Source organism: Acanthochromis polyacanthus, chromosome 15 (genome assembly GCF_021347895.1).
Source record: "Acanthochromis polyacanthus isolate Apoly-LR-REF ecotype Palm Island chromosome 15, KAUST_Apoly_ChrSc, whole genome shotgun sequence".
Lineage (NCBI taxonomy): Eukaryota > Metazoa > Chordata > Actinopteri > Pomacentridae > Acanthochromis > Acanthochromis polyacanthus.
The window spans coordinates 23,718,536-23,744,314 of record NC_067127.1 but is presented as its reverse complement, the minus strand read 5'-3'; the positions used below and the strand labels follow the sequence as shown (position 1 = coordinate 23,744,314).

The window sequence follows — 25,779 nt, the reverse complement described above, 5'->3', positions numbered from 1 at the left end:
TGATTTGTGGCCTGTCCATTATCCATTCCAAGGGGACAAATGCTTTTGGCCGGTTTCTGAAGGTAAAGTCAGAATGGCAGCTCTCAATGCGTGCCATTGTTTTTAGAGAAGTTTCCCAGATGTTATAATGCACAAGATAAATAGGGCACATTATCGCTACCTCGCACGCCCTCTTACCTCTCCAAGCTCGTTTTCGGTGAGGGCGTGTCAGGTTAGGAGACCTCCTACGACGCACACACTGCCATCAGCCCTCGGCGTCAGTTCTCACACAGCTCATAGAGTTCATGGGAGGGGGTGAGCGTTTGTATGTGCTGTTAAGGGAGACACAGGCCAGGTTTACTGGGGTCAACCGCTGACCAGTGGGTCGCTCACAGTCTAACTTTGTGGGTGATAATGTGTCCACTCTCCTGCATGCTGAATCCCCATCCCTGCTGTGTGTGCGTCTATGTCAATGATGAATCCACTGTGTTTGGAGGCATTAAATTAGCCGACCACAGGGAGAGAGGAGTGGATAACTCTGGCTTGTGTCCAGTCAGATGGGGTGGGGAGGGTCACAGCTGATTTACTGGCTTTCCTGCGTAATAGCTGGCAGCAAAGCAGGAAGCCGAATTTGTTGTTGCCTACTTTGGATGCCCCCTTCTACCCTGTTCGGGCAGATGTCGCAATCATGCATGCAGGATGGGCATGATGAATGGTGGCGAGTGGAATAAAAGTGATCGGAGTGCTATGCAATTCACGCTGAACCTGCCAGCCCTGCTGGCACACCTTAACTCAGCTGGCAGCCCCGCTTTGCATGGCAGCGAGAAAATAATGGTGCATTCTGACAAAGCCAGTGGCCTGCTGACACAGAGGTAAGCCCCTGTCCCCTGCCTCTGGTAACGAAGAATGAATAGTCAGCTCATTGTCCACTCATCCTCTGTCTCCTCCGGCACATAGTCTCATGCTTTCTCTATCTAATTGAAGTTTAATCACCGAGTTCTAAATGCACTCAGTGGATTATTACATTGGTGAAATGACAGTTTAGTGAGGGGTGTGAATCATTGCATTGGATTGGGGTGATGGAGGTGGAATATAAAACCCAGAAGAGTTGGAATGAATTGTGCTTTTGCTGATACCTTGTTAAGTCACAGATTTCTCCTGTTTGTACTGGTAAACGAAGAATAGCTCACTGGATGGTAAGTTATATAGGGCCTAAAAATGCTGTAGTAAATGTGCTCCAGAGGATAGACTATGAAATAAGTTATAATCGACTGGGAAAAGGACTTACAAATATACATCAGCAGGGCCAGGGAAATGGATTTTTTGTTAACCATAATACACAATGAGGATTTTATTGTTTTTCTTTAATTAAATTCTTTTTATTGCCTTTTAAGCCAATGTAGTGTAACTTTAATTAAATGTTCTCCTTTGTGTCCGCCTCCCATTATTATTCTATTCCCCAAAAGTTGACACCCCTCTGTGCAATATGCATTGTCACGAATCCTGCGGTGTTGTGTGTGGGTTCCTCGGTGTTTCTGCTGGCCACAGTGGATCGCCTCCATCTGTTGGCAGGACCACAGACAGAAGGCTGAATGTGTGTGTGTGTCTTTGGTCTTTGAAGTGGGACAGATTGCTTTAACCTCTCTTCTAGGGAGAGCAGCTGGAATAGAGAGCTCCTTTAAACAGCCGCTTCCTCCTTCGACAGTCATGAGATTATCCTCCATTGATACACAAAGCCAGCGCCTTCCTCAGCAACCTCTCATCCCAGCCCCCCAGCCCCTGGCCCTCTACAAACACTCAGTGCTGACCTATGACCCATAATGCAGAGATGTAATGCCAAGTCACTTTGCGGGATCAGTGTAAAGAGGCCACAGGAGTGAAGACATCCCTACTGTCTTCTGGACTACAACTGCTTTTCCTGACAGCTGTCTGTTAATTTTTCCCCTCTGCCTGACTTCATTTGCCTTCTGCAGACTAATTGACATGTATCAAATAAGAAGCCAATTGCAACCACAGGAATTACTGTAATGTCATTTAAGGTGGTCAGTGAGACTGTGTTTGCATGTAACGTGCTCAGAGAGGAGCAACTTTGAAGGCAGATAACTGCTCAGAGATTCTACACAAACACCCGGTCTCTACTGGAAGCAGGAAGGGCACATCGGCGCACTGATCTGGCCTTAAGTGACAACATGAGGTTCTCATTTTGCCCATGTCAGTGTTTGGTGTGCAGGTCTTTTGACAGAGACACAGGGATGAGCGAGGACTCGTGAAGGCTCCGTGTGTGTTCAGTGAGTGGGATGTTTTTCACTGAAGCCGACAGTTGGAGAGCTGAGATCAATCGAGTGCAATCAGCCACCACCGACTGCACTGACATACTGATTGTTCAGTCAATGAACATATGAATGGATCAATCGCTCACGTCAGCATCCAGCAGTATGCAAATGTCCACCGCAAGATACTTTAAAGGACAGCCTGCGCCAGTGCTGATCTGCTGACCTGACTTAAATTCGTTGAAAGTATTAAACATGTTGTATTCTATTCAGTTAGGATTGGAGTTCATCTAAAATACATAATGAATGAATGAGGTGCCTGGAGCTTGCGTGTTGTTATTCCAACAGGCTGACTCCAAAATATGCAACTTGAATTGTGAGATTCCCTGAAGTGAAAATGATTTTATTCACCCAGGAATGTGAAGTGTAATCATTCCAGGAGAAGATTTTTTTCACAAAAACGGCTGCATTAGCTAATTGCCTTTTTTCTCTAATTGAACGTTCCTTGCAGTGACACTCTTGGCACAAGGTGTAAGCTTGCATGATACAAAACCTGTAGAACAATTATCTCAAAGGCGATTACATCATTCCATTCTACTTCTTCTTTTTTAGAGTTTTTTCCCTGCCTTTATTAGATAATGTCAGTGAAGAGAGTCAAGAAATATGGGGAAAGACAGCAGAAGGATGGTCTCCAGTAAATGTTTGGACTGCCCAGCAATCAAATCAGGGACTCACTGCTGATACCATTTGCATGCATGTGTCATGCACCCTAACCATATGATCATCAGCCTATTCTACTGTTTACTGTACAGAAGCCTACACATATCATCTCTTATCTGTTATACCCACATGCATTTGCATGTACGTACTTACTTAAGTATCTGTAACCACAGCCAAATGTAGAGGACATACATTAGGCTCCAAAATATTGGAACAGTGAGGCCAATTCCTTTATTTTTGTTGTAGACTGAAAACATTTTGGTTTCCCATCAAACGATGAATATGAGACAAGAGATCAACATTTCAGCTTTTCTTTCCAGGTATTTACATCTGGATCTGATGTGTAACTTAGAAGATAGCACCTTTTGTTTGAACCCACCCATTTTTCATGTGAACAAAAGTATTGGAACATGTGACTGACAGGTGGGCTTTGTTGCCCTGGTGTTTCCTATTACATTGATTATTCAAACAATAAGTAGCACTCAATGTCTACGTTCAGTTTCAGATTTGGGTTTAGCCTGTGCAAACTACATCTATAGTTAGAGGTGTAACCAACATAGAGAGTTGTCTATGGGTGAAAACAAGCAATTATGAGGCTGACAGAAGATGGAAAATCAATCAGCCCAAACATTGGCCATAGTTAGTACAACCATGTGGAATGTCCTGAAGAAGGGAGAAACCAATGGTGGACTAAGTAACAGATGTAACGGGTAGACCAAGGAAAATAGCAGCAATTGATGACAGAAACATAATGTAAGCTGTAAAGAAAGACCCTAAAACAACTGTTGGTGACATCAGCAAGAATCTCCAGAGGGCAGGAGGGAAGCTATCACAACCTACTGTTCACAGAAGACTTCATGAACACAAGTGCAGAGACTATACCAGAAGAAGAACAAGTAGGCCAGGCTGGAATTTTTCAAAAATCACAGAATGAGTCTAAAACATTCTTGGACAAAGATTTATGGCTGATGAGACAAAAAAATGAACCTTTTACCAAAGTGATGGAAAGACTAAAGTTTGGACAATGCAAGGATCTGCTCATGATCCCAAACATACAAGCTCATCTGTGAAACACAGTGGAGGTAATGTCATGGCTTAGGCTTGCATGGCTTCTTCTGGGACGGGCCTATTAATCTTCACTTATTATGTAACACATGATGGCAGCAGCAAATTAACTCGGAAGTCTACAGAAACATTTTGTCTGCCAGTTTAAAGAAAGATTCAACCAAACTGATTGGGAGCTCCTTCATCGTGGAGCAACATAATGACCAAAAACACCCTGCCTAAACAACAAAGGAGTTCATCAGGGACAAGAAGTGGCAGGTTTTAGACTGGCCAAGTCAATCTCCAGACTTCAACCCTATAGAGCTGCGTTTTACCTGCTAAAGAGGAAACAAACAATAACAAAGAGGCTGCAGTGAAAGCCTGAAAAAACGAAAGAAGAAAGCAAAGGTTTGGTGATGTCAGTGGATCATAGGCTTGATGCAGTTATAGCAACGGATCTTCTACTAAATATGAAGTCTTATTCATTTTAATTTATTTTAAGTCTATTTGTTCCGATACTTATGCTCACATAAAAATACGGTGTTCCGTTCCACATAATACCATCTTCTAAGCTGTGTATCAGATCCAGATGTAAATACCTGGAAATAAGAGCTGAAATATTGATTTCTTGTTTCGTTTGATGTCAAACGAAAATGTTTTCAGTCTACAGCAAAAACAAACGAACTGGCCTCACTGTTCCAGTACTTTTGGAGGGGAGTGTATTCACTAGTCACTGGATTTTGATCCAAGCCTCGCTTAATGGATTATCAGAATGATTTGAACATGAATGGAGAGGCTTCTTCTGTCCTTTAAATATTGATGCTCATTGTGCCAGTGAGCAGCGTGAGCTTCTGGCTTCGGTGTTAACTGTGAAATAAGCGGGGATTTCTGCTTGACTGACTTTTGGATTTGCAAAGCAGACAACAGAAGGGCACTTGATTAGAAGAATTACAAGACCGCGTGGCTTCTAAAAAACATTTAAACAATGCTTTTTTGATACTGTGAAACTCACAACATTTGCTATATCTTAACCTGGAAAGGTTGTGAGTTTTTACTACGTATATCTGAAATGAACAAGACCATACAATTGTATTTCATGTAAAGTATACCACGTTTGGTGCTTTTGACGCTCATCAGAGATAGCAAAAATGACTTTCTGTGATCGTCTTTGCTCTCTGTGGCTACAATGACTTTTTGACAGGGAAAGTATCTCTTGCCCCTCTCACAGCTCCTTCTTTGGCCTATTCATTGCACAAAGCTGCTTAAGCGCACTTAAGCGCATTAGCATTTGGCTGCCAGGGGACCATATTGACCCTGCATTTGGATGGCCTAAATGAGTGAAAGATGGAGCGATTTGTTAGGGCTTTAGAAAGTTGCTTTTGGGGAGTGGGGGTAAGCATGAAGGAATGGGGTTGAGGCTGTTTAGGGGGGGCTGCAAGGAGTTGTTCCACTTTCTCTCAGGGCATGGTGTTTGTTCTAATCTGGTGTGCCATTTCTTCGTGGCCGAAGCAGGACTGATTTGTGACATTTCAGTCTAAAGGGCCTTTTTCTGCTCGCTATATTGGCTTGACCCGATTATCTAATCTGTGCTTTGAATTTCAATCAGGTCACTCAGTCTCTAGTGTGTGGTATGGGAACCACTGGCTGAGGGATTTCCTCATTCAACTGTCTTCAAACACAGATGGCCGAATGTTTAACTAATTGTAAAGAGAGTCCACAAAGAGGAATTTAACCATGCACACAGTCCATGGGGGTCAGTACATAGACCCAGATAAAGAAAAGGGACAGTGAGGTGGTAGTTTGTGGGATGGTCTTTAAAAACCTATTCAGATGCGGCACAGTGTAATGCATGGTGTTGCATTATACTCTTATAATCTACTGTACAAAACACATCTAGATATCTGGGTGACAGTAAAATACATATTAATTCATAAATTATTTCCATTTTAGTGGATTTATTTTTCTTACATTGTGAAAGCTCAGTAGGTATTTGTGAGAGTTTGACCTTTCCTCAATGTATTTTCATGATCTTCCACTGTCTTCTCTCACCTGCAGAGTCTCTGCTCTACTGCCACCATGCAGACAGTCAGAGCTGCCGACACCAATGAAGTTGACAAGCTAATATTCCGAGAAAGTGACAATGACCGAAAGGTAAGCCGTTCTGCGTTAATGGTTGTCTGAGTTATTACAACATTTTTATTACAAAGAAATAAGCATCACTTTTTTGTCCAAATTTAAGCCACGCTGCTATTATTCTTAAATCATTTTGCCAGAATCCAATTTTAACATGTCTTAAGGCCCAAAATGTATCTGTGTGTCTTAGTGAAATAGACTGTGTATTGGCTGCTCACATGGCTGCTTTGTGAACCAACATAGCTGAAGAAATACCAGCAGGCAAGATCAGTCACAGTAGTTCTCTATTTTCTTTGTAATGTGTCATCACTTCAGCTAACCGGACATTAACTCCATATTGTGTATTCAAGCCAGATCTTCACCTTTGACTCTTGCCTCATTAAAAAAAAAAACTTGCCTTTTGTGGAAAAGTTGATACTCTGACTCACTCAGAGAAATGTTAAACAAATATAAACACAGCAGAAAAACTAACATGGCCGCTCCTTTAAAGGTCAAGATTGTGATATGACTTGCTGCTGGTCAGTGATGTAAAACTGTGCGTCAGATCTGATCATTGCTGCAGTTCCATTGAAATGAATTGATTTCCTTGCAAAACGCAGGCATTTTAAACGATGGTGTGACCATGCTTCCATAGGGCCATGATGATGGATCTGTATTTAATGTTGAAAATAATACTTCTGGGCCATATAATTGTAGCTTTAAATCCAGATTATTTTCTGTATTTGTCATATATCTGCTCGGAGGTATTACAGACTGAGTTTGAAATGGAAAATAAAATCATGTGAAGCCTCTGAGATGCATCTAGAAATAACAGCGCTGGCTGCCACTGCAGCTCACTGCTTTTCATTAGTTCTCTAATTACTAAGTGCAGTTCACATTAGTATTGCTATTAATCAGAGTACCATTTCTCTCTTTGCACTGATTCAGGTTGTTCTTCAACTTGAAAAGAAGCTTTTTAATTATGTCAACCAGGACGTTTTCCGGGAAAACAATGGGACCTCAGTAAGTCTCCCCTTACTTCTTCACCCTTTATATATCCATCTACTCTCTCACCTCTCCTCCTGTAGTTGTTTATTCTACATTTAATTTCTTTTATCAACTTCATAGACTTTCATTTTCCAGTGTAAAATAAAAGTGTCTGCCATTTACAACATGGCACATTGATTGTCTGTGAAATGAACAAAGCCTAAGAGAATATGAAAGATGCATTGCAGCTACAAATGCTGCTTTGATGGCTCATCATATCTCCATAGTGGATACAGAAAGGCTAATAAACACTTGTACCAACAAGGCCTTTGAAACTGCTGACCTGAGTCATGCAGATGCTGGCTGGTGCCCTCGCATCACTTTGACCCAACAAACACCGTCTTTGTCCTCACTCGAGGGACCAAATGTCTTTGGAATAACTTCTAAACGAGACTCGAGTGTAGATGAGGTGAGTGTTAAGTGTCTGCAGAAGAAAAGCACCAGGTACACACTTCACTTTTATATGGCTGTATATTACATTAAGTAGTTCAAACTTGGACCTTGTTAAAACCCGTGTGAAGGACGCACACACCTATACATCAACAGAATGAACTGTGAAGCAGCAGACTAGAAGTCCAGAGTTTATTAATGTTGTTGGATATATGATGTAAAGATATAATAGTTGTTTTGGGTGACAAAAAAAAAATTCTCCTTTCTCAACCTGCTTTGGATTTGTGTTGTAATGTCTGTTATTTCTAAATCATTTGTATATTTGAGCAAAATAAAGGCATCTTTAACCCTTTAAGCTTCAGTCAATTCCAGCCGTTTTCAGTACAAAAAATCGCTATTATTCTATTTTTAAATTAAAAAAATGACGAAAAATACAGGGAATATTGGACGCACATCGCGAGGTGCATTTTCTTGAAAACGACCGATTCGTGGATTTTATACCGACTTCAGGACATGTTTTGGACAAAATAGTTTACTGGCTTGTGTTGTCTGGATGTAAAAGGTTGGATTATGGCCGTTTTTTGTGGAATCTTTTTTTCTGTGTGTAATAATGAACCCGGAAATGTGAGTCGCGCTGTGTGCGTTGAAGCCGTGTATAGAGAACGGATGGATGAATATTTGTTTTTGTCGGACAAATGTGTTTTTCTCACCCGCTGTGGTAATCGCATCTGAAAGTGGTTTATACCGGCGGATTCATGAGAATCTAAGCTTTCCATCGGCGTATAGTGTTTGTATAATCGGGTTTGCAGCCATCGGACATTCTTGAAATTCCTATGCAAATTAGTAGGTGTACCGCCGGCGGTACACCTACGACGCACTGAAGCATAAAGGGTTAATGCCACAATATAAATCAAGCTGTCAGAAATAGTTTACACATACATTTGTATTGATTTCTTCAGTATCACCCAGTCATAATTTGACTAGGGTGGAACAATGCACCACATGACTCAGTGTCCATTGATAAACTGTCTGTGTTTATAGGTAATGTTGCATTTATCTCTTTGTCAAGTTTGTATTGAACTGTTTATGATTGTAGCTGTGTTTGCATGCTCATAAATGAGATTAGGCCACCGAGTGTTTTTGCATTTTTGAGTGGGATTTATCTGCAACACAGTTGGTGTAAAGTATTTTTTTTCAGTTGTACAAAAGTGTCCTCAAAAGATATTTTCTCAATTCCATTAATTTGGCCCAAAACCAGACTGGAGTGCCTGTTTTTTGCCTTACTTTCTCTTCTTCAGGCACAATGCGCTTTGTGTACGTAGACAGTACACAGATAGAGGGTCTCATTCCATAACTTTCTCTGCTTTCTTTTTCTTCCTTATTTTTATTTATCTCTTTAACTTGAGGGGAAGATGTGTTTTTGTACTATTGGAAAGTATCCAATCCTCTCTCTGGGTCTATAAAAACTGCACTGCAATCTCATTTATTTTTTTAATTTCAGTTTGAAACAAACATTTTCTCCTTGAAAGATAAGTTGGAAAAACTTCCAAAGCCCATGTTAATAGCAAAACTATTTCTGTGGCTTTAGAAAATAGCACAGTTTGGGTTGAAATACAACCCTTTTACAGAACGTTAGAAGCTTTTCCTCTGTTTTGCTGGTGGCCAGAGTGACACGTCCCTCTCAATGTGATGTATCCCAAGCAAATATAATCCACATAAAAAAACAACACATTTCACTCAAAAGTTAATTGAGAGTGCAGTTTAGTTGTATAAGAATGCAATTTTTAGGACACAGGGCTGTATATTAAGGACATTAGAGGTTAATGAGCTTTATCTACAACTGCAGTGAAGCTACATCTCCAAGTTTCTGTTACCAAACCTTTAGCTACTCAGCTACACAATGGTCGTAAGGATCTGGAAAGGAATTAATAATTAAGTTCTGCAGGTTTTCTGAGGCTTGATCACACAGCTTCATTTGAATGAACTTTATAGTCAACTGGGACCACTAATGTAAAATGTTCAACCTAAGTCCTGATTAAATGCTGCTTTTTTAAAAATCTGTTTCTCTATAAAATCATATTAACAAGCTTTGTACAAAAATGCAATTCAGCCGGTTATCCAAAGACGTCATTTTGGAGGCTCGCTGTTTTTTGGTTTACAACATGCAAGGTCACTGTCAGCCAGCAGATATTGATTGAATTTGATCAGCAGAAATGTGTGGGAGCCTCTCTGTGAGACAGTAGCAGTGGGAGGCTGAGGTACCCCCTCTCCCTCCTCCCACCACCTCCTCCTCACCAAGCCAGACAAGATGGATGGCATAATGGGGACATCAGAGATAATCTGATGGTCATGGTCTAGTTAAACACACCATGTTATGATCCTTATAAAACAAACTACCTTTCCAAAAGGATAAATGTCCCTCCTCACACTCCTACACTGGGGAAGGGGAGAGAGAAAAAAAATCCATTGCATCCTTCATCAACTGCAAGACTTGTACCAGCTTGACAGAAATTTAATTCGAGGCAGCTCTTGAAAATAATTATTGTATTTTGAGAGGAGTAATCATTGGCCGGGACATGATTGAATGTGTCCATGCCTATTGACTTTTGCTATGATTAATAGTTTTGTTTAGTCGATATTCCCATCGAAATTGTATAATTAATTATCCCCGGCGCTGTCACGTCTGGACGATGGAGAGCCCTGATGAGTATTTGGGAAGATTAAATTTTCCGGGCGCTCGTGGCATCAAGGGGCACCATGGGGCCTTGCACCGGTGGAGGGATGGGAGGAGGTGTGTGTGTGTGTGTGTGTGTGTGTGTGTGTGTGTGTGTGTGTGTGTGTGTGCATGCGTACTGTGGATGTTTGTGTATCAGGAGATGAGATTCGCACAGTTTCTTCCTTTCCTTGACGCGCTCACACACACGCAGGGCAGCCTCCCTCCTCCATCCCCATTGATTTTGTTTCAGTATCTCTTTATTGTAACTTTATCAGTGTGGTGTCGGCAGATGGGGGACCAGGAGAGGAGGGTGTGTTTGTGTACTAGCTCCAGCAAGTGATGAACCTTTCTGTCTGGCATGCCTCTCCTTGTCATGCTGGCAGCGTAGTCCTCAGCATTACTCAAAAGCCCCAAGACATTTTAAACATGAGAGGGACATAAAAAAAAATAAAGAACAAATGCTGCCCCAGCCCAGAGTTCTTTCATATTTCACCTGTCAGAGCTCTTAAGCGGCAATACAGAAGCCTTGCTAAATGAAATCTGACCTTAAAGGATTTCTATAAACTGATGCTACATTGGGTATGTCTTTTAATTTAGCTCACCTCTGTTCTGAATGCTTCGGGCAAGTATTGACTGCTTACTTAGCCTTATCACAAGAGATAGCCCTCAAGTACGGTGAGCCTTATGTACTGCTGCCATTAAATGCTCTTGTAGTGATGCTCCTGAAGGGAAATAAAGACAAAACTGTACCATTAACTGAGCATTTTGTCAGAATACATTTCTCTAAAGTCATTCAGTATGAGTTTGCAGTGAGCTGCAGCCTCGTGTTTTGTTTGAGCAGGCCCCCTCTCAGCAGCAATCGCCCCCCCCCACCCCACTCACCCCCGTCAGTGACAGTTTACCGCTTTTCCACACAAAATAATGAAGACCCCATAAAAAGAAGGAAAAATATGACCCCTGCAATGAAAGCCAAGTGTGAGGTGTAAAAATCAAATTAAATGACCTTTCACCCCAACATTTATTGATGGCTTTTAATGGCAGCAGGTGTTGTCACAGGGGATATTTGACAATGCGTAAATCAAAGCACAATTACAGGTGGTGGACAAGCGGCCAGCATGCTGAGAGGGACAGTCGGAGGCCGAAGACGCCGCATTCCCTCTTTTTACTCCTCTCGACTTCCCGCCTCCTAACTATCAGCACCGGTCTGATTTAGGAGCCTGCTGATCATCCAAGCAAAGTGAGAAATTAGAGCCCATGACAGGGTAGTTTTTATCCAGACACTTCTTCATCTTTTTCCCTCTGTGATATTGCCGGAGTGGCATCATCTCGCACCACCTCCTCCAGAACTCCCAAGGTCATTTCTGGTTGACAAACTACTGCTGGCTTTATAATGTCATGAGGCCTTGAACCCATATAAGCTGTTTTTTTTTTTTCAAACCACTGACCTAGCAGAGCAGCAGAGCATTATGCTTAATTGACCTGGGATGAAATGTAGTGTGAAATTTGTGGCTGCAGGGTTTTCCGTTCACCTGGATGAATTACTCAACATTCACTTAAGGACCAGACTCTGTGGATACACACAGCCATATGTTGCTCATCCCCAAACTGTTACACTGTTACCTCGAACAAACACAGTCACACCTGTGAACACATAGATGATTTGAGCACTCTCCATCATATCAGTATGAGCATGTATGGCCACATATGCACTTTCACTGTATTTTCTCTTTGTCAAAACTGTGCTGAAATGGATATTAAAATGGGTCGCAGGGGGGCTGGAGCCTATCCCAGCTGACCTAAGGTGAAGGCAGGATTTCCAGTCTATCACAGGGCTACATATAGAGACAAAATGTAAAATGATTAAACTAGAGACCAAAAATTCAAAATTGCATCAGGACTCCGGCATTGAAACTCCAAACTTAATGAAAACATTTAGTTTTTTTCCCGTTCACAGTATAGAGCGTGTAAGCATGATGATCAAACCTCTCTGATGTTTCTGCCACAATCCTTATCATCACCTGCAGGCAGCTTGAATAAACCTATTACACCTTAGCACACTTTGTGCCACCAGCCAGCAAAGAGTTTTCTTTGTTCGGTTTCTCTTTTGCGTCTCCAGGGCTTCTAAGCACATTTCAGCATGATTGCTAAAACTATTTAGCAAAATAACTGTTAAGCAGCAGATGTTATCAGTTGTGATGACAACTGATAGCTGCTATGATGGACTTCAGCAAAGATGACCCACTGAATATCTGTACATGATCATATACTGTAGATGTCAAACTCGTTTTAGTTCAGGGGCCACATTCAGCCCTATTTGATCTCAAGTGGGCCAGACCAGTAAAATTACAGCATAAAAACCTATACCGGTAAATAATCACAATTTCAAATATGTATTCTGTGTTCACGTTTGATGAAGTGTCTTTTTAAGATAAGATTTTTTAAAAGCTTTATTGTCATTGTACACAGTGTACAATGAAATTCTGGATGACTTTCTCTCTTTTAAACATGGAAAATCAATAAGTTAAGGAAATGAAATGAGAGTACAGAATAACTAAATAGTGGAGTATAAGACATAAGTAGAAATCTTTACAAAAAATGTACAAAAACGGTACAGGTGCCAGCACAGAACAAAGGAACAGATCATTGCTAAAGTGATACAGTGGCTTGAAATTACTTGAAATTTCTGAAGGAAACTTTTTTTTAAAGTTCATGCCTCAGTTTTTTTCATTTACACATTACAACTTACAGATGACAGTAAGTCTACAAAGCCACCAAACATTTAGTCACAGGTACAGCGCCCTCCATAAATATTGACACCCCTGGTTAAGATGTGTTCTTTAGCTTCTAATAAATTCATCTTTTTTCCTAAATAATATAGAACCACAATGAAAAAAAGAGCAAAATCCAACCTTTCATTCAAGTGCATTTATTCAGTGGGGGAAAAAAAAATCACACATTACGAAATAATTCTTTTACATCAAATCATGTGTGCCACCATTATTAGCAATCCTGATGTTAATACTTTGTACAACCTCCTTTTGCCAACAAAACAGCACCTAATATTCTCCTATAATACATTTTTGTACAGTTTTCAGGGTTGAATTTATTTTAAGGCTTTCAACACATCTTAACCAGGATTGCCAATAATTATGGAGGGCGCTGTATCTGGAACTGAACAATTTAGTGTTTGACTTTATGATCAAAACAACTTGCCAAGGTTTAGAAATTACTTCAAATTTACCGTTTTTATGAATTTACAATTTACAGGTAATGTCGTCTCTGTAACTTTTTACACTTTGCTAAGTCATCCTGTGGACCAGATTAGACCCTCTGGCGGGCAGGTTTCTCGATGGCCGGTATGCGCCTGTCTCAGCGATATAATCTCTCAAGTTTTGCACTAATATATCGGAGTGTAAGCTCACATTAGCGTCTCTGTCTTGCTGTGATTTGGGGAACTTCTATTCAAGCATGCCTATGCAACTTTATGAACAAACAACCTTCAGACTCTCAATTCTGAATATTTTTTTATCGACTTCAAAATCCCAGCATTGTTCAGGCTGTAAAACACACAGCAGACGAAGGTGTGAGTGGGTTGGATGGTGAGATGGGGTGTACGGTGCAGCGTGGGGTTGCATCCCCTGCTCTGCCATCCCTCATCCACAGTGGGTGAGTCTCTCCTGTGACCCCGGCACTGTGAGTTTGATGAATGCTGCACATCTACCCTCCTGAACCTCTGAGACTCTGTCTGGGAGGCCCCTCTGCCTCAAGTAATGGCCACTGTTCTACACCACTGGCACATAATCACACATACACACAAGCCCACAGGAGCCACATACTGGACTTATTTATAAATGTGTGCTCAGCGGTGACGTGAAGGCAGACAATGCATAGACGGTCACACATGCACAACATAAATATGTCAGTGTAGATGGAAGACAGTAGTTACCTTGTGCTGATATAATAATACCCACATGACATCCAGCTCACTCCTCCGTGCCTCCACTTTGCGAGGACGTCCTTCCAAATGTTACCCATGTGCACCACGTCATCTCCGTTGATATTTCATTATGTACCTATCAACATACTGCTGCATGTAATACACCAATGTAATGTCATTAACGTCAGGCTGCCTATAGAGCTGCTGTCAGGCTCATAACGTCGTGGATTGAGGTCTTCATCAGGCCATGATTGTAGCCCGGTGTTTGAAACATGTACAATAGCCCAATTTACCACTAAACAAACATGTCTCAGCTCCATCTCCATGTCTTCTTGCCGGAAGGGAAGGGTGGGGCTAGTGCGAGGTCCTCCAGGGGTTGCTGGGAAACGTCGCTGTCAGTCTCTCAGGGAGGCAGTCATGCAGGTGCCCTAGCTACCTGTTCATCTCCCAGATAATTAATGTGTACAAGGAGCCGCTAATTGCACTTTTCACTAATGATTTATGGGTTTTGTGAAAGGGGGGAAATTGGGGGAAGTGTGTGTGTACACTCTGGTGAGTGAGTACAGCTGGGGGAGGAGACATGATTGATGAAGAGTGTGTGGATGCACCGTCAGTGTGGAGAGATAGACCCCAGCAGGACAGGGCTAGTGACACACACACACACACAACTGGTCATCTGCTGTCAATATTTCACTGGTGTAGGGTGTATTGATGTAGCAGAAAAAGCCTGAAGATGGGACCCTGGTCTTCTGTCTTTATCAGCTGTCTTTGGGCTCATTCTTGTCCCCACCTCACCGAGACGAGATCTGAGCGATTCCTGTTCAAGCACTGACCTCTAGGTTCAGTTCATATAAGAAAATAAATCCCCCTGACAGAATCCAAAGAGATGTCTTGTCGTCCGTCTTTTTGTTGACTATAGTGACGCATGTTTTTCTCAAATTTTCTGATCAGAAATGTGGTCCTACAGTAGAACACTGTTTGTGCTGAGCAGCTTTTAGATAAGAATGTAAAGGCTAAATTAATATCAGTTACAGAAAAACTGGAAAATAGTAGGGCTTGGTGGTTAGCACTGATGCCTTGCAGTTTGAAGATCCCCGGGTCGTATCCCCACCTTCCCGAGATCTTTCTGTGTGGAGTTTGCACGCTTTTCTTGTGGGTTTTCTCCAGGTAATCCAGCTTCCTCCCACAGTCCAAAAACATGCTGAGATTAATTGGTAACTCTAAATTGTCCATAGGTGTGAATGTGAGTGTGATTGTTTGTCTCTATATGTACTCCTGTGATAGACTGGTGACCTGTCCAGGGTGTCCCCTGCCTTCACCCTAAGTCAGCTGGGATGGACTCCAGCCCCCCGTGACACTAATGAGGATTAAGTGTTGTATAAATGATGGATGAATGGAAAAAAATGTGTTTGCTCATCTGATTGTCCTGATCAGAATAAATAATAAAAAAGGAATCATTTGGAATGATTTTCTGTTTCCTCATATACATCTTTTTTTTTTCCTTTTTGCTTTCCACAGCTTTTAGAGTTTGACAAAGAGCTGTCGGTGTTCAAGGATCGGCTGCATGAGCTGGAGATCTCTTTCCCACCCAGGTATGGAACATACTCACAGCATTGTTTGATACCTTTTGATTTAAACTAAAAACATCATGACAGTCACACTACAAATGTATGTGTTGTCTTCACAATGAGAGTAAAAAAGGTCTCTCCCTTGTTGTTGCCTGGACACCTAAAAACTAAGACTTTTTCCCCCTATAAATAATCCCTTCATACCTTAAAATGACTTAGATTGCACATAGATCTACACACGTGGACAAAATTGTTGGTACCCCTCAGTTAAAGAAGGAAAAACCCACAATTCTCACTGAAATCACTTGAAACTCACAAAAGTAACAATAAATAAAAATTTATTGAAAATTAAATAATCAAAAACAGCCATCACTTTTGAATTGTTGATGAACATAATTATTTAAAAAAACAAACTAATGAAACAGGCCTGGACAAAAATGATGGTACCTCTATAAAAGATTGAAAACTATTTGACCAGAGTGACATGATTAACTCAGGTGTGTCATTTAATTGACATCACAGGTGTTTCCAAACTCATAATCAGTCAGTCTGCCTATTTAAAGGGAGACAAGTAGTCACCCTGCTGTTTGGTGAAAAGGTGTGTACCACACTGAACATGGACAACAGAAAGCGAAGGAGAGAATTGTCCCAGGACATCCGAAAAAAAATTATAGACAAACATCTTAAAGGTAAAGGCTATAAGACCATCTCTAAACAGCTTGAAGTTCCAGTGACAACAGTGGCTCATATTATTCAGAAGTTCAAGACCCACGGGACAGTAGCCAACCTCCCTGGACGTGGCCGCAAGAGGAAAATTGATGACAAATTGAAGAGACGGATCGTTGGAATTGTATCCAAAGAGCCCAGAGCAACCTCCAAAGAAATTAAAGGTGAACTCCAAGGCCAAGGTACATCAGTGTCAGATCGCACCATTCGTCGTTGTTTGAGCCAAAGTGGACTTCATGGGAGACGACCAAGGAGGACACCTCTGCTGAAAAAAACTCATAAAAAAGCGAGACTGGAATTTGCAAAAATGCATGTTGACAAGCCACAAAGCTTCTGGGAGAATGTCCTTTGGACAGATGAGACCAAACTGGAGCTTTTTGGTAAGGCACATCAACTCTATGTTCATAGACTCAAAAACCAAGCATACGAAGAAAAGAACACTGTCCCTACGGTGAAACATGGAGGAGGCTCAGTAATGTTTTGGGGCTGCTTTGCTGCATCTGGCACAGGGTGTCTTGAAAGTGTGCAAGGTACGATGAAATCTGAAGACTATCAAGGCATTCTGGAGAGAAATGTGCTGCCTGGTGTCAGAAAGCTTGGTCTCAGTCGCAGGTCATGGGTCTTCCAACAGGACAACGATCCAAAACACACAGCCAAAAACACCCAAGAATGGCTGAGAGAAAAGCGTTGGACTATTCTAAAGTGGCCTTCTATGAGCCCAGATCTGAATCCCATTGAACATATGTGGAAGGAGCTGAAACATGCCATTTGGAGAAGACACCCATCAAACCTGAGACAACTGGAGCTGTTTGCTCATGAGGAGTGGGCCAAAATACCTGTTGACAGCTGCAGAACGCTCATTGACAAATACAGAAATCGTTTAATTGCAGTGATTGCCTCAAAAGGTTGTGCAACAAAATATTAAGTTATAGGTACCATCATTTTTGACCAGCCCTATTTCATTAGTTTGTTTTTTTAAAATAATTATGTTAATCAACAATTCAAAAGTGATGGCTGATTTTGATTATTTAATTTTCAATAAATTTTTATTTATTGTTACTTTTGTGAGTTTCAAGTGATTTCAGTGAGAATTGTGGGTTTTTCCTTCTTTAACTGAGGGGTACCAACAATTTTGTCCACGTGTGTATATAGTCCCTTCCCTCTCTCCACTCACCCCTGTATGTTTGAATCAGAACCCAATTCTGAAGAATAATAATGATACATGTCTGAAATGTTCACCCATGACATTGGCAGCTTATTTTGCATGTAGTTATGTTTTGTCCCATATAAAGAAAACTGTATTGACGTGTTTACAAGTTTAAATAAAAACAACATTTTGATTTTCAACGGAGAAAAATATTCGCTAAATTTTCAGGCACTTTGATTAAAGGCTGGAGATTGACCATTGAAATTTAGAATGATCTGTTGACAAGGAATGACGCCAAAGTCATAATCCCAGTTATTTATTGTTATTCCAAGCTGCACTAAAACACACAAAAATGAAGACTAAAAGAATAAGTAGAATGGATTTCATAGAACCAAGTTGACGACAACAGTCATAAGAGACAGGATAATAAGTGTTTGTTTTACTATGAAAAGCGTGTATGCTTAAAAGGTCATTTTTTTATGAGGCAAGAAAAACACTTCTCAGCTCTGTTGGGGGTTTTACAATAGTTTCCTCAAATCATAAAGGACAACTTGATCTTTCAGTATATATGGACAATCCAAAGTTCACAGTTACAGATAGATGGCAGATGAAAGACAACTACTCCTAAAAGTGCAAACCCTCAGGCTCATTCTTTCATCTGCATTATTCTCTCACATGTTGCTAAATGCAGTGATGTTGCTGCCCTGATCTCGGCCACAAGGACTCATTATTAATCCGTAAAAGCAGAAGCAGTCAATCACCAGCTTATTGTCCAAAATGGTTTTATGAAAGCTGGTGGATCTGTGTTTGATGGCTATCACTTGTTAAGTATGATTGCATACGGTCCCAAACTGCTCCCATGTGTATCTGCGTATAAACGTGTGTGTGTGTGTATGCTGTGTGTGTGTCCCTGTATGATGCTGTGGGCAGCGTTGATATTTCTGTCTCAGTGGGACTTGGGGGAGATCGGAGCGGGTGGTCTCCTCTCCTCTTCCTCAAACAAATGCATTTGCAATTAGCCCTTTCACAGGAGAGGGAGGGCAAACACGCGGCCGGCGTGGAAATATGTTTCGGGAGCAGCGCGTTAATGGCGCTTGACCTTTGCCGTCGGTTGTGACTCAATCAGTGCAGATAATGAAACGCTGTAATCAAACAATAATTACTTGATAAACTGCTCTAGTGGCAGGCGCAGGGCGGCGGGGGATTTGGTGTGTGCATGTGTGTGGGTGTGTGTGTAAGAGCTTGAGATACATAGAACTATCAAAGCATGTGTGTGAGTGGCTTTGAGTGTGAGCGTACATGTGTAAAGCTGAGAGCTGGAGACTGAGTGTGTGAGTGTGTCAAGGTTCTGCCAGTCCCTGTTTTTTAAATGACTCTGTGTCTTAATCAGGGACCCCATTTACATCACTTTGCATAAGTGACAGGTGGATTTATTGTCCTTTTACACTGGCTGACTTTTGCACCTATCCATATAATACCGAATCATCTCTCCACAGGGAGGAATGAATGTGTTGCTGTGAAAGAATACAAATGATTTCCACATACTTGAGGTGATGATGAATCAAATGGATGAAACCCGGGAGCAGCATATGAAATTTGATTTGATCTACTCTGTGTGTGCGACAAACCACATCATTGTCAGCCTTGTAAAGGGTAGCAGTGGTCTAGTTAAACTTAAACAACCCCCTCCACCCACTTCTCTCACACACACACACACACACACATCCTGGTACCCTCCCCCTGTCAGGTCTGCCTTGTGCTCCTTGAGCAATCAAGCCTCAACGATTGTTCTCCATCACATAGCCTGCTCCAGACCGGCCCCTCGCCATCTGTGAGGTTATTACTCTTTTTAATGCAGGCCATCAGAACACACCCTCGCCGACACACACACACACTCACGCACATGCACGGCTCACTTCGGTTCCAATCTATAAATCAATACGAGTCACAAACATTTAATCTGCAAGTTAATTCTGTCTGTTGCCTGATGGTAGATAAGAAGTTGTCACAAAATGAGACATGCTGTCAAGAGTGAACTAAGGATTGGATAACAAAGTGACTGATGAACATGCTGTTTGTAGCAGCAGCACTAACTCACTAAATAATATCTGCAGCTTTTCTCCAGCAGTAACAACAGCTGAAGCATCGTCAGCCAGCAGCTGCCTTTCAGTTTCTGAATGGACGTCCAGTGTTGGCAGACATTCATCTCTGTCCTCGTACATGCGCTCATGAATTCTCCGCTTTAGCTTCAAGCTGTAAAATGCATATCTCTTTACTTTCAAGAAGTCATCTGTCAAAGTTGGTCGTGACACGTCTAAGTACTTGGGCACTGGGGTGAGGAATTTGCTCAGGCCTTGTCACAGTTGGACCTGGAGCCAGTCGGCTGCCGCACACTGATAGGCTGCTGCACGTTCATACAGAAACCTGTGTATGGTTAGTAGTTTTCCTAACCAGTGATCTGAGAGAGAATTAGTCTGTTAATCATAAACCAATCATTTATTTAGACACTATTGTAATATATGAGACTACAGCCAGCCACCATGCAACGATCTTTGCATAGGCTGCAGCACGACCATCAATTAAAATAATGCTAGGTTTTACCATGGATTATGGTACTTTTGATTTTATATTTGAAATGGCATAACTAAGGTAATGTCCCCTAAAACATACTATGGCACCAGTAACTTATTCATGTATTTTGATTGATTTAGGAGAAAGCTTTTAGTAGTCCTCTGATCTGATTTTGTTACTGTTTTTTTACACGAGATCGATGCAAAAATTGAATCGGGACCCCAGCTTCTGGAAGAAATGCAGTGAATAGTGAGGAGCAGAGGGAGAATGTATTCTGCCTGTAACATGGTTACTGGGAATGGGCTTTGAGTGAGATTTTGAGTGACATCAGAGCAGCGGCACAACTCTATCAATGGACAAATCATGCGTGATTTCAAAGCAGGAAAATAGTGTGGAAGCTGGTGGGAGGACAGATAGGAAAAGACAGAAGTAGAAATGATAGCTGGTGTACCATGAGTCTAGAGGGACAGCATTTTTACTTCATGAATGTATTTTTTGATTAATAATGTGAATGTCTTTTAACTTTGTTTACTTTGTCCTTGGGTGTTTTGAAAGGCACCTATAAATAAAATGTATTGTTTTTATTATTATTACTACTATATTATTACTACAAGCAGTGCAGATTTCTATCAGCACATGTTTACACTAATTATGGGTCTTTGGGAAGGTGATTGAGCGAGGAAATCATAGTTATTGTCCTGCATCCTTCAGCTGCTGTTGCAGCGCGTTTGAACAATCTGACACGTTACACTGAAGAAGCACACTGGTGTTGTAATGACATCTCAGGATGTTACAAAAGAACTCTGCATTGACAGCCCGACCCTCAGGGACTAAATCCCAGTGCACAACCACGGGGATGCTGGGGAAAATATTGAACAAGCTCCCGGTGCACTCCTGACCTGACATGTCTTATCCAGTTGTGGAAGCTGCGACTCTTCCACTGTGAAAACTGCTGTTTCTCCTCCCTGTGGCAGGGAGCCACCTTTCATGACCGTTGATGATCCTCCACATGAACGTTGAATCATCCCAGATGCTTACTGACACAGAATGCGATATTTTTTCTCTGGCTACAGTTTGCAGTCCATGGAGAAATTGCACATGGGTCATGGGCCTCTTGTATTTAGCATGTTAGCATGCTACCAGATTTTCTTTATGCTGACCAAGTGTGACCTTATGTAGCACTAGAGAAAAAGTCAGCTTGATTCATCCTATCAGGGATGAATATTTGTATAAAGCGTAAAGCCAACGCACCCACTGGTCATTAAGATATTTGGGTCTAGACTGTGATTGTGGACTGAACAGTCATATTGTCATCCCAAGAACAACACCGCTGTCATGAATGAAAATATATAGCCCTATCAAACCTCTTAATTCAACAAAAACAGATCAATATCTAGAGTTCATGATTAACCTACCACCTTACATCATGCTCTCTCTTGTAGCTACATGGACACAAAGTATAATTTGAGCATTGGACCTTCTGAATTTTTAACGTTGAATATAAGTTACAGAAATGTTGTTTATTTCATTGGCCCTTTCTTTAAATCCATATAGAAAGGCCTAGTTGAAGGTGGGGTTGTGCAGAGGCTTGGTGGTTAGCACTCTTGCCTTGCAGCTAGAAGATCCTCGGGATGCGACCCGGAGAAGAAGCAGAGTGTGGCACAGTGGTCAGGAGATGAGGCCTGTTAAAAGTCAGAAACTGATAAACAGTTGTGTTCTCTCTCTTTAGGAAGCACCCTGGGACTGATAGTGACATGTTAGCATAAATTTTTACAAAGCTGCTGGTCTATGAGGACAAGCCAAAAAGTGACTTGCCTGCTGAGAAACCCTACAACATTCACATGCTCATGAAAGAGGAAGGGGGAGGATTGAAAGCTGATGCCAGGCAGAATGACTTTGCCCTTCAGTTGAGAGAAGATTTTAGTCAAGTGACACAAATGGCTACCTGCCAGTTCCTCAATAACTGCTAATAAGAACATATGAGTGAATTGTCAGAACAGCAGAGAATTCCTTGAGACTCGTTGTGAGCTCATAGGAAGTGCACACACAGATGTATACAGTCAGTGCCCTTGTTCTGTGAACAACACTCTTCATTCCACCCTTGCCCTCTGAAGGCCTGTACGAATGATCTCACCCTCTCTGTATGTGTGTTTGATTGTGAATACTGTACGTTAGTTCTACATCCCTTGTGTTTGCATCATATATGAAGGAGGCCTCTTGTTCTCTGCTCTGTGAACAGCCACGCTATACTGGAGCTGAAGCACGTGACTCCCCTTAAGGAGCGCCACAGATTTAGTTGAACGACACTGTTTGGTTAAAGCGCTGTGTCCCAGCCGCTGTAAGTGTGTAGCTTGTGTTGGCTGAGCACTGCCGCAGGATCCAGTATTACAGGCTGATCTACTGAACAGGAACATTGTTTTACAAGCAGCAGCGCATCCATCATTCTAACTACTAGAGAGCCAGTGAAAATGATGAGGGGCCACTGTGGCGATAATAGCTGAAGATTGTCCGCTGTCATGTATTGTTGCCTCTTGTCTGAGACGATGCCACTGAGTAGGAGGCTTTGTTAAAACAATCTTACATAGAGAGGAGTAAATGGATGCCATCTGCATCTGCTTGTCTTTATTTAGAGCAGCTAGGAGCAGAGCTTGTCATAGTCGAACCCCAGCAGGCTGTACACCATGAGCTACTGATGGCATTTTACTCTGTTTGTACTGCACTATGCCAATGTTGTGCCTGCGAGCCTCCCAGCTCTACAAACTGAAGCAAACATTCAGCTTTATTGATAGCATTTGGCTGATCTTTTTGAATCTGTATGTGTGTGTGTGTGCATGTGTTGTGTTTTGCCAAGCCTCCCCTGACAACGGCAAACAAACATAGCTGTAGAGGCAGCAAGTCGTTCGAAACCCGCAGTTTTTGACTTTTTAGCCAATCCCAGCTTGCCGGTGGCCGCTCCAACATCCCATGATGCTCTTTAGCACCCTTGACCTCATGTCGCTGATACGATAACTCTTATCTTAGCTTCCTGTCCTGCCTATATTCCCAAGTTTATATTGCCCTCATTAAATACTGAGTAAGTGAACGCACCACTGTTTGGCCTGTCACTTATTTGTCATTATGTAGAACAAGGTAATAGCTTTTGATTTGGAGATAAGAGAATGTGGGACAAAGAAGTCTGGCATTTAGCAACAAAACAAAATGCAGGATTCAAACACAGTATTTTATCTTTCTAAATGGCATCGAGAACTTTAATCATTGTTTTAATGTTTAGAAAAACCTTATCAATTCAGTGTTATGGTGTTGTACAAATGACAGATTAGTAATCTATATAATACAGTAATGCATGTCAGGGTGGCCTCTCCCTCCCTTGGGTGAGGCTGAGTGACACACCATAGGTTTGGCCTCTGCTCACCTCGCCAGTTTTTACTGTTACTAGACAAACAAGCTGACATTGGCCGCGACACATGTGAGTAATGTGCCAGCAGCCAAGTCAAACATTAAACCCCAGACCAAGCATGAATGAATGGGCTCTCAACGACTGCTAGAGGGTTTCGATATGCGACCGAAGGCACATGTATCATCTGTGAAGTGGTCAGCAACACAAAGGGGTGGATTAACATGAAGTAAGCTGTATTCTTACCTCAGCTTAACACTAAGTGGTATTACTGTAAAAATGTAGACAGCAATAACATAAACAAATACTTCAGACTGTCTCTAGTGTCCGCGTCATTATCCAACGCTGATTTCAGTCAGATGTCTTAAACTTTTTTCCTGTCACTATTTCACTTCAGCCCTTTGCTATTAAATAATGTCCAGGTTGTACTATAAAGAAAGTAGTGTCACCTTTAAGCCATAGCCTCTTCAGTTTACAGTATATTTAAAGGCACAGGCATACATGTGCTGATCTTTTCAGCTATCACACTTGCATATGTGCAGCTGTAGCCAATAGGGGTGTATTATGCTTTTAGCTTTATTCATTGATTTATTTACTTACTTATTTTGGACTCCTTCAGAATAGTTTTGCATGATTCAAAAAAATCCTTATATATCTTAAACTGATTCTCTCTTCATCCAGTGTCTGAAACAAAGCTTTAAACCTGCATTCTTTCTAATGGCCAGCAGGGGGTGACACTTCAGGTTGCAAAAAGAAGTCTGATTGTATAGAAGTCTATGAGAAAATGAGCATACTTCTGACTGGACTTATTACTTCAGTAACCATTTTCCTAATGAGTTTATGGTTGACCACCAGTTTCAAGTCTCCTTCATTTCAGCGCCATGTTCATTCTGTAAATTATGTTACTATTTAGAGTAAAATAGATGATGAGGCATTTTATGTTTTAGGATGGGGCTAACTTGTGCTGCCCAGTCACTACTCCTCAGCTGTTTGAAACGACCAAATGCCAAACTCAAGGTTTCTCAATGTTAGCCTACATATCAGTGGGAGACGTCACTGTGGCTGAGTCCATCCGTTTATACAGTTTATAGTTTCATCTGATTGGGCAATTCCTGGAAGCCTGCTGAGTGGCAGCACTTGTGAGCAGCACAGCCTGTATATTAATCTTTTTATTATACTGATTTGAGTTTTTTAGTCAGTTAAATAATTAGGCATGCAACACAAAGACAACTTCAAAAAAGGATGGCAAGAATTGTCAGTTTTCAGTCAGACTGTGAGTTTATGATGTCTTTGCCAGTTAGGCTTAACAAGAAACAACAAAGTATTTTTACAGCAATGTAGTGTCGATTTTATTTTTGTTTTCTGAGGTTTTCTTTCACAGTTAGCTTTGATTAATTTCTTTGCGTCTTAGCAGTCTCTCTGTTCTAGTCATTGTGCATAGAATTGCAGGAGAATAGCAAGTGCTCATCTATAACGCACTAAATTTGGCAAAATGCACAATTCATCGCTGCATATTGTGGCTTTATATTCACTGATAAACACTCATGAATCATACAGTGAGGGCAAACTGTTCACCTTTTTACTTTTAGTGAATAATAAATCCAAAACTATTTAGTATTTTTTGCTGATTATATTTTGAAATCGCTTTTAGCTCAACAAACCATGTACATTACTAAATAAAAGTAGATTTTGAGTACTGCCAATTAAAATTCTAACTGTTTCTCTGTGGTGCTGCAGTGCAGGAAGAGAGATGCATATTCCTAATGTAATTCCTTATTTATTGCAAGAAATCTTAAACTGTAGCAAAACAAATTTGTGTCATTAGCATTTAGGTCAGAATAAAGTGGCAGTATGTCAGCCATTTCATCTATAATTACATCACCGCCAACAAATTATTCTACTCCTGAGACACGACCTTGTATTTAACCGTTGATCTATTTATTACGTTTGACCCAACTAAATGTCATACATATCCAAAATTTGTACTCATTCTTTTTGCCTTTACATCTCTCTGTTGGTAGTGTTAGCCCTTGGGCCAGAGTTGGTTCAAAAAAACATGTCTGTGGCTGTTTCCATGTTCATTTTCTGTGTGGATTCCTTGAAGTGCACCACCTCCTCCTATCCAGACACACAATTGTTGTAGTTATCAGTTCAGCTC

The 25,779-nt window shown here is 41.3% G+C and overlaps 1 protein-coding gene across 2 annotated transcripts in view; it reads left to right on the top strand.

Moving 5' to 3' along the window:
* The window catches only part of LOC110949841 (inositol polyphosphate-5-phosphatase A), a 173,579-nt gene that overhangs the window by 134,949 nt on the left and 12,851 nt on the right, over positions 1 to 25,779 (top strand). For both annotated transcript variants that reach the window (XM_022192104.2, XM_022192106.2), the window contains exons 10-12: positions 6,069 to 6,164; positions 7,074 to 7,148; positions 15,734 to 15,807. In XM_022192104.2, coding sequence (XP_022047796.1) covers positions 6,069 to 6,164; positions 7,074 to 7,148; positions 15,734 to 15,807 — 245 coding nt within the window. The remainder of the gene's footprint in view (positions 1 to 6,068; positions 6,165 to 7,073; positions 7,149 to 15,733; positions 15,808 to 25,779) is intronic.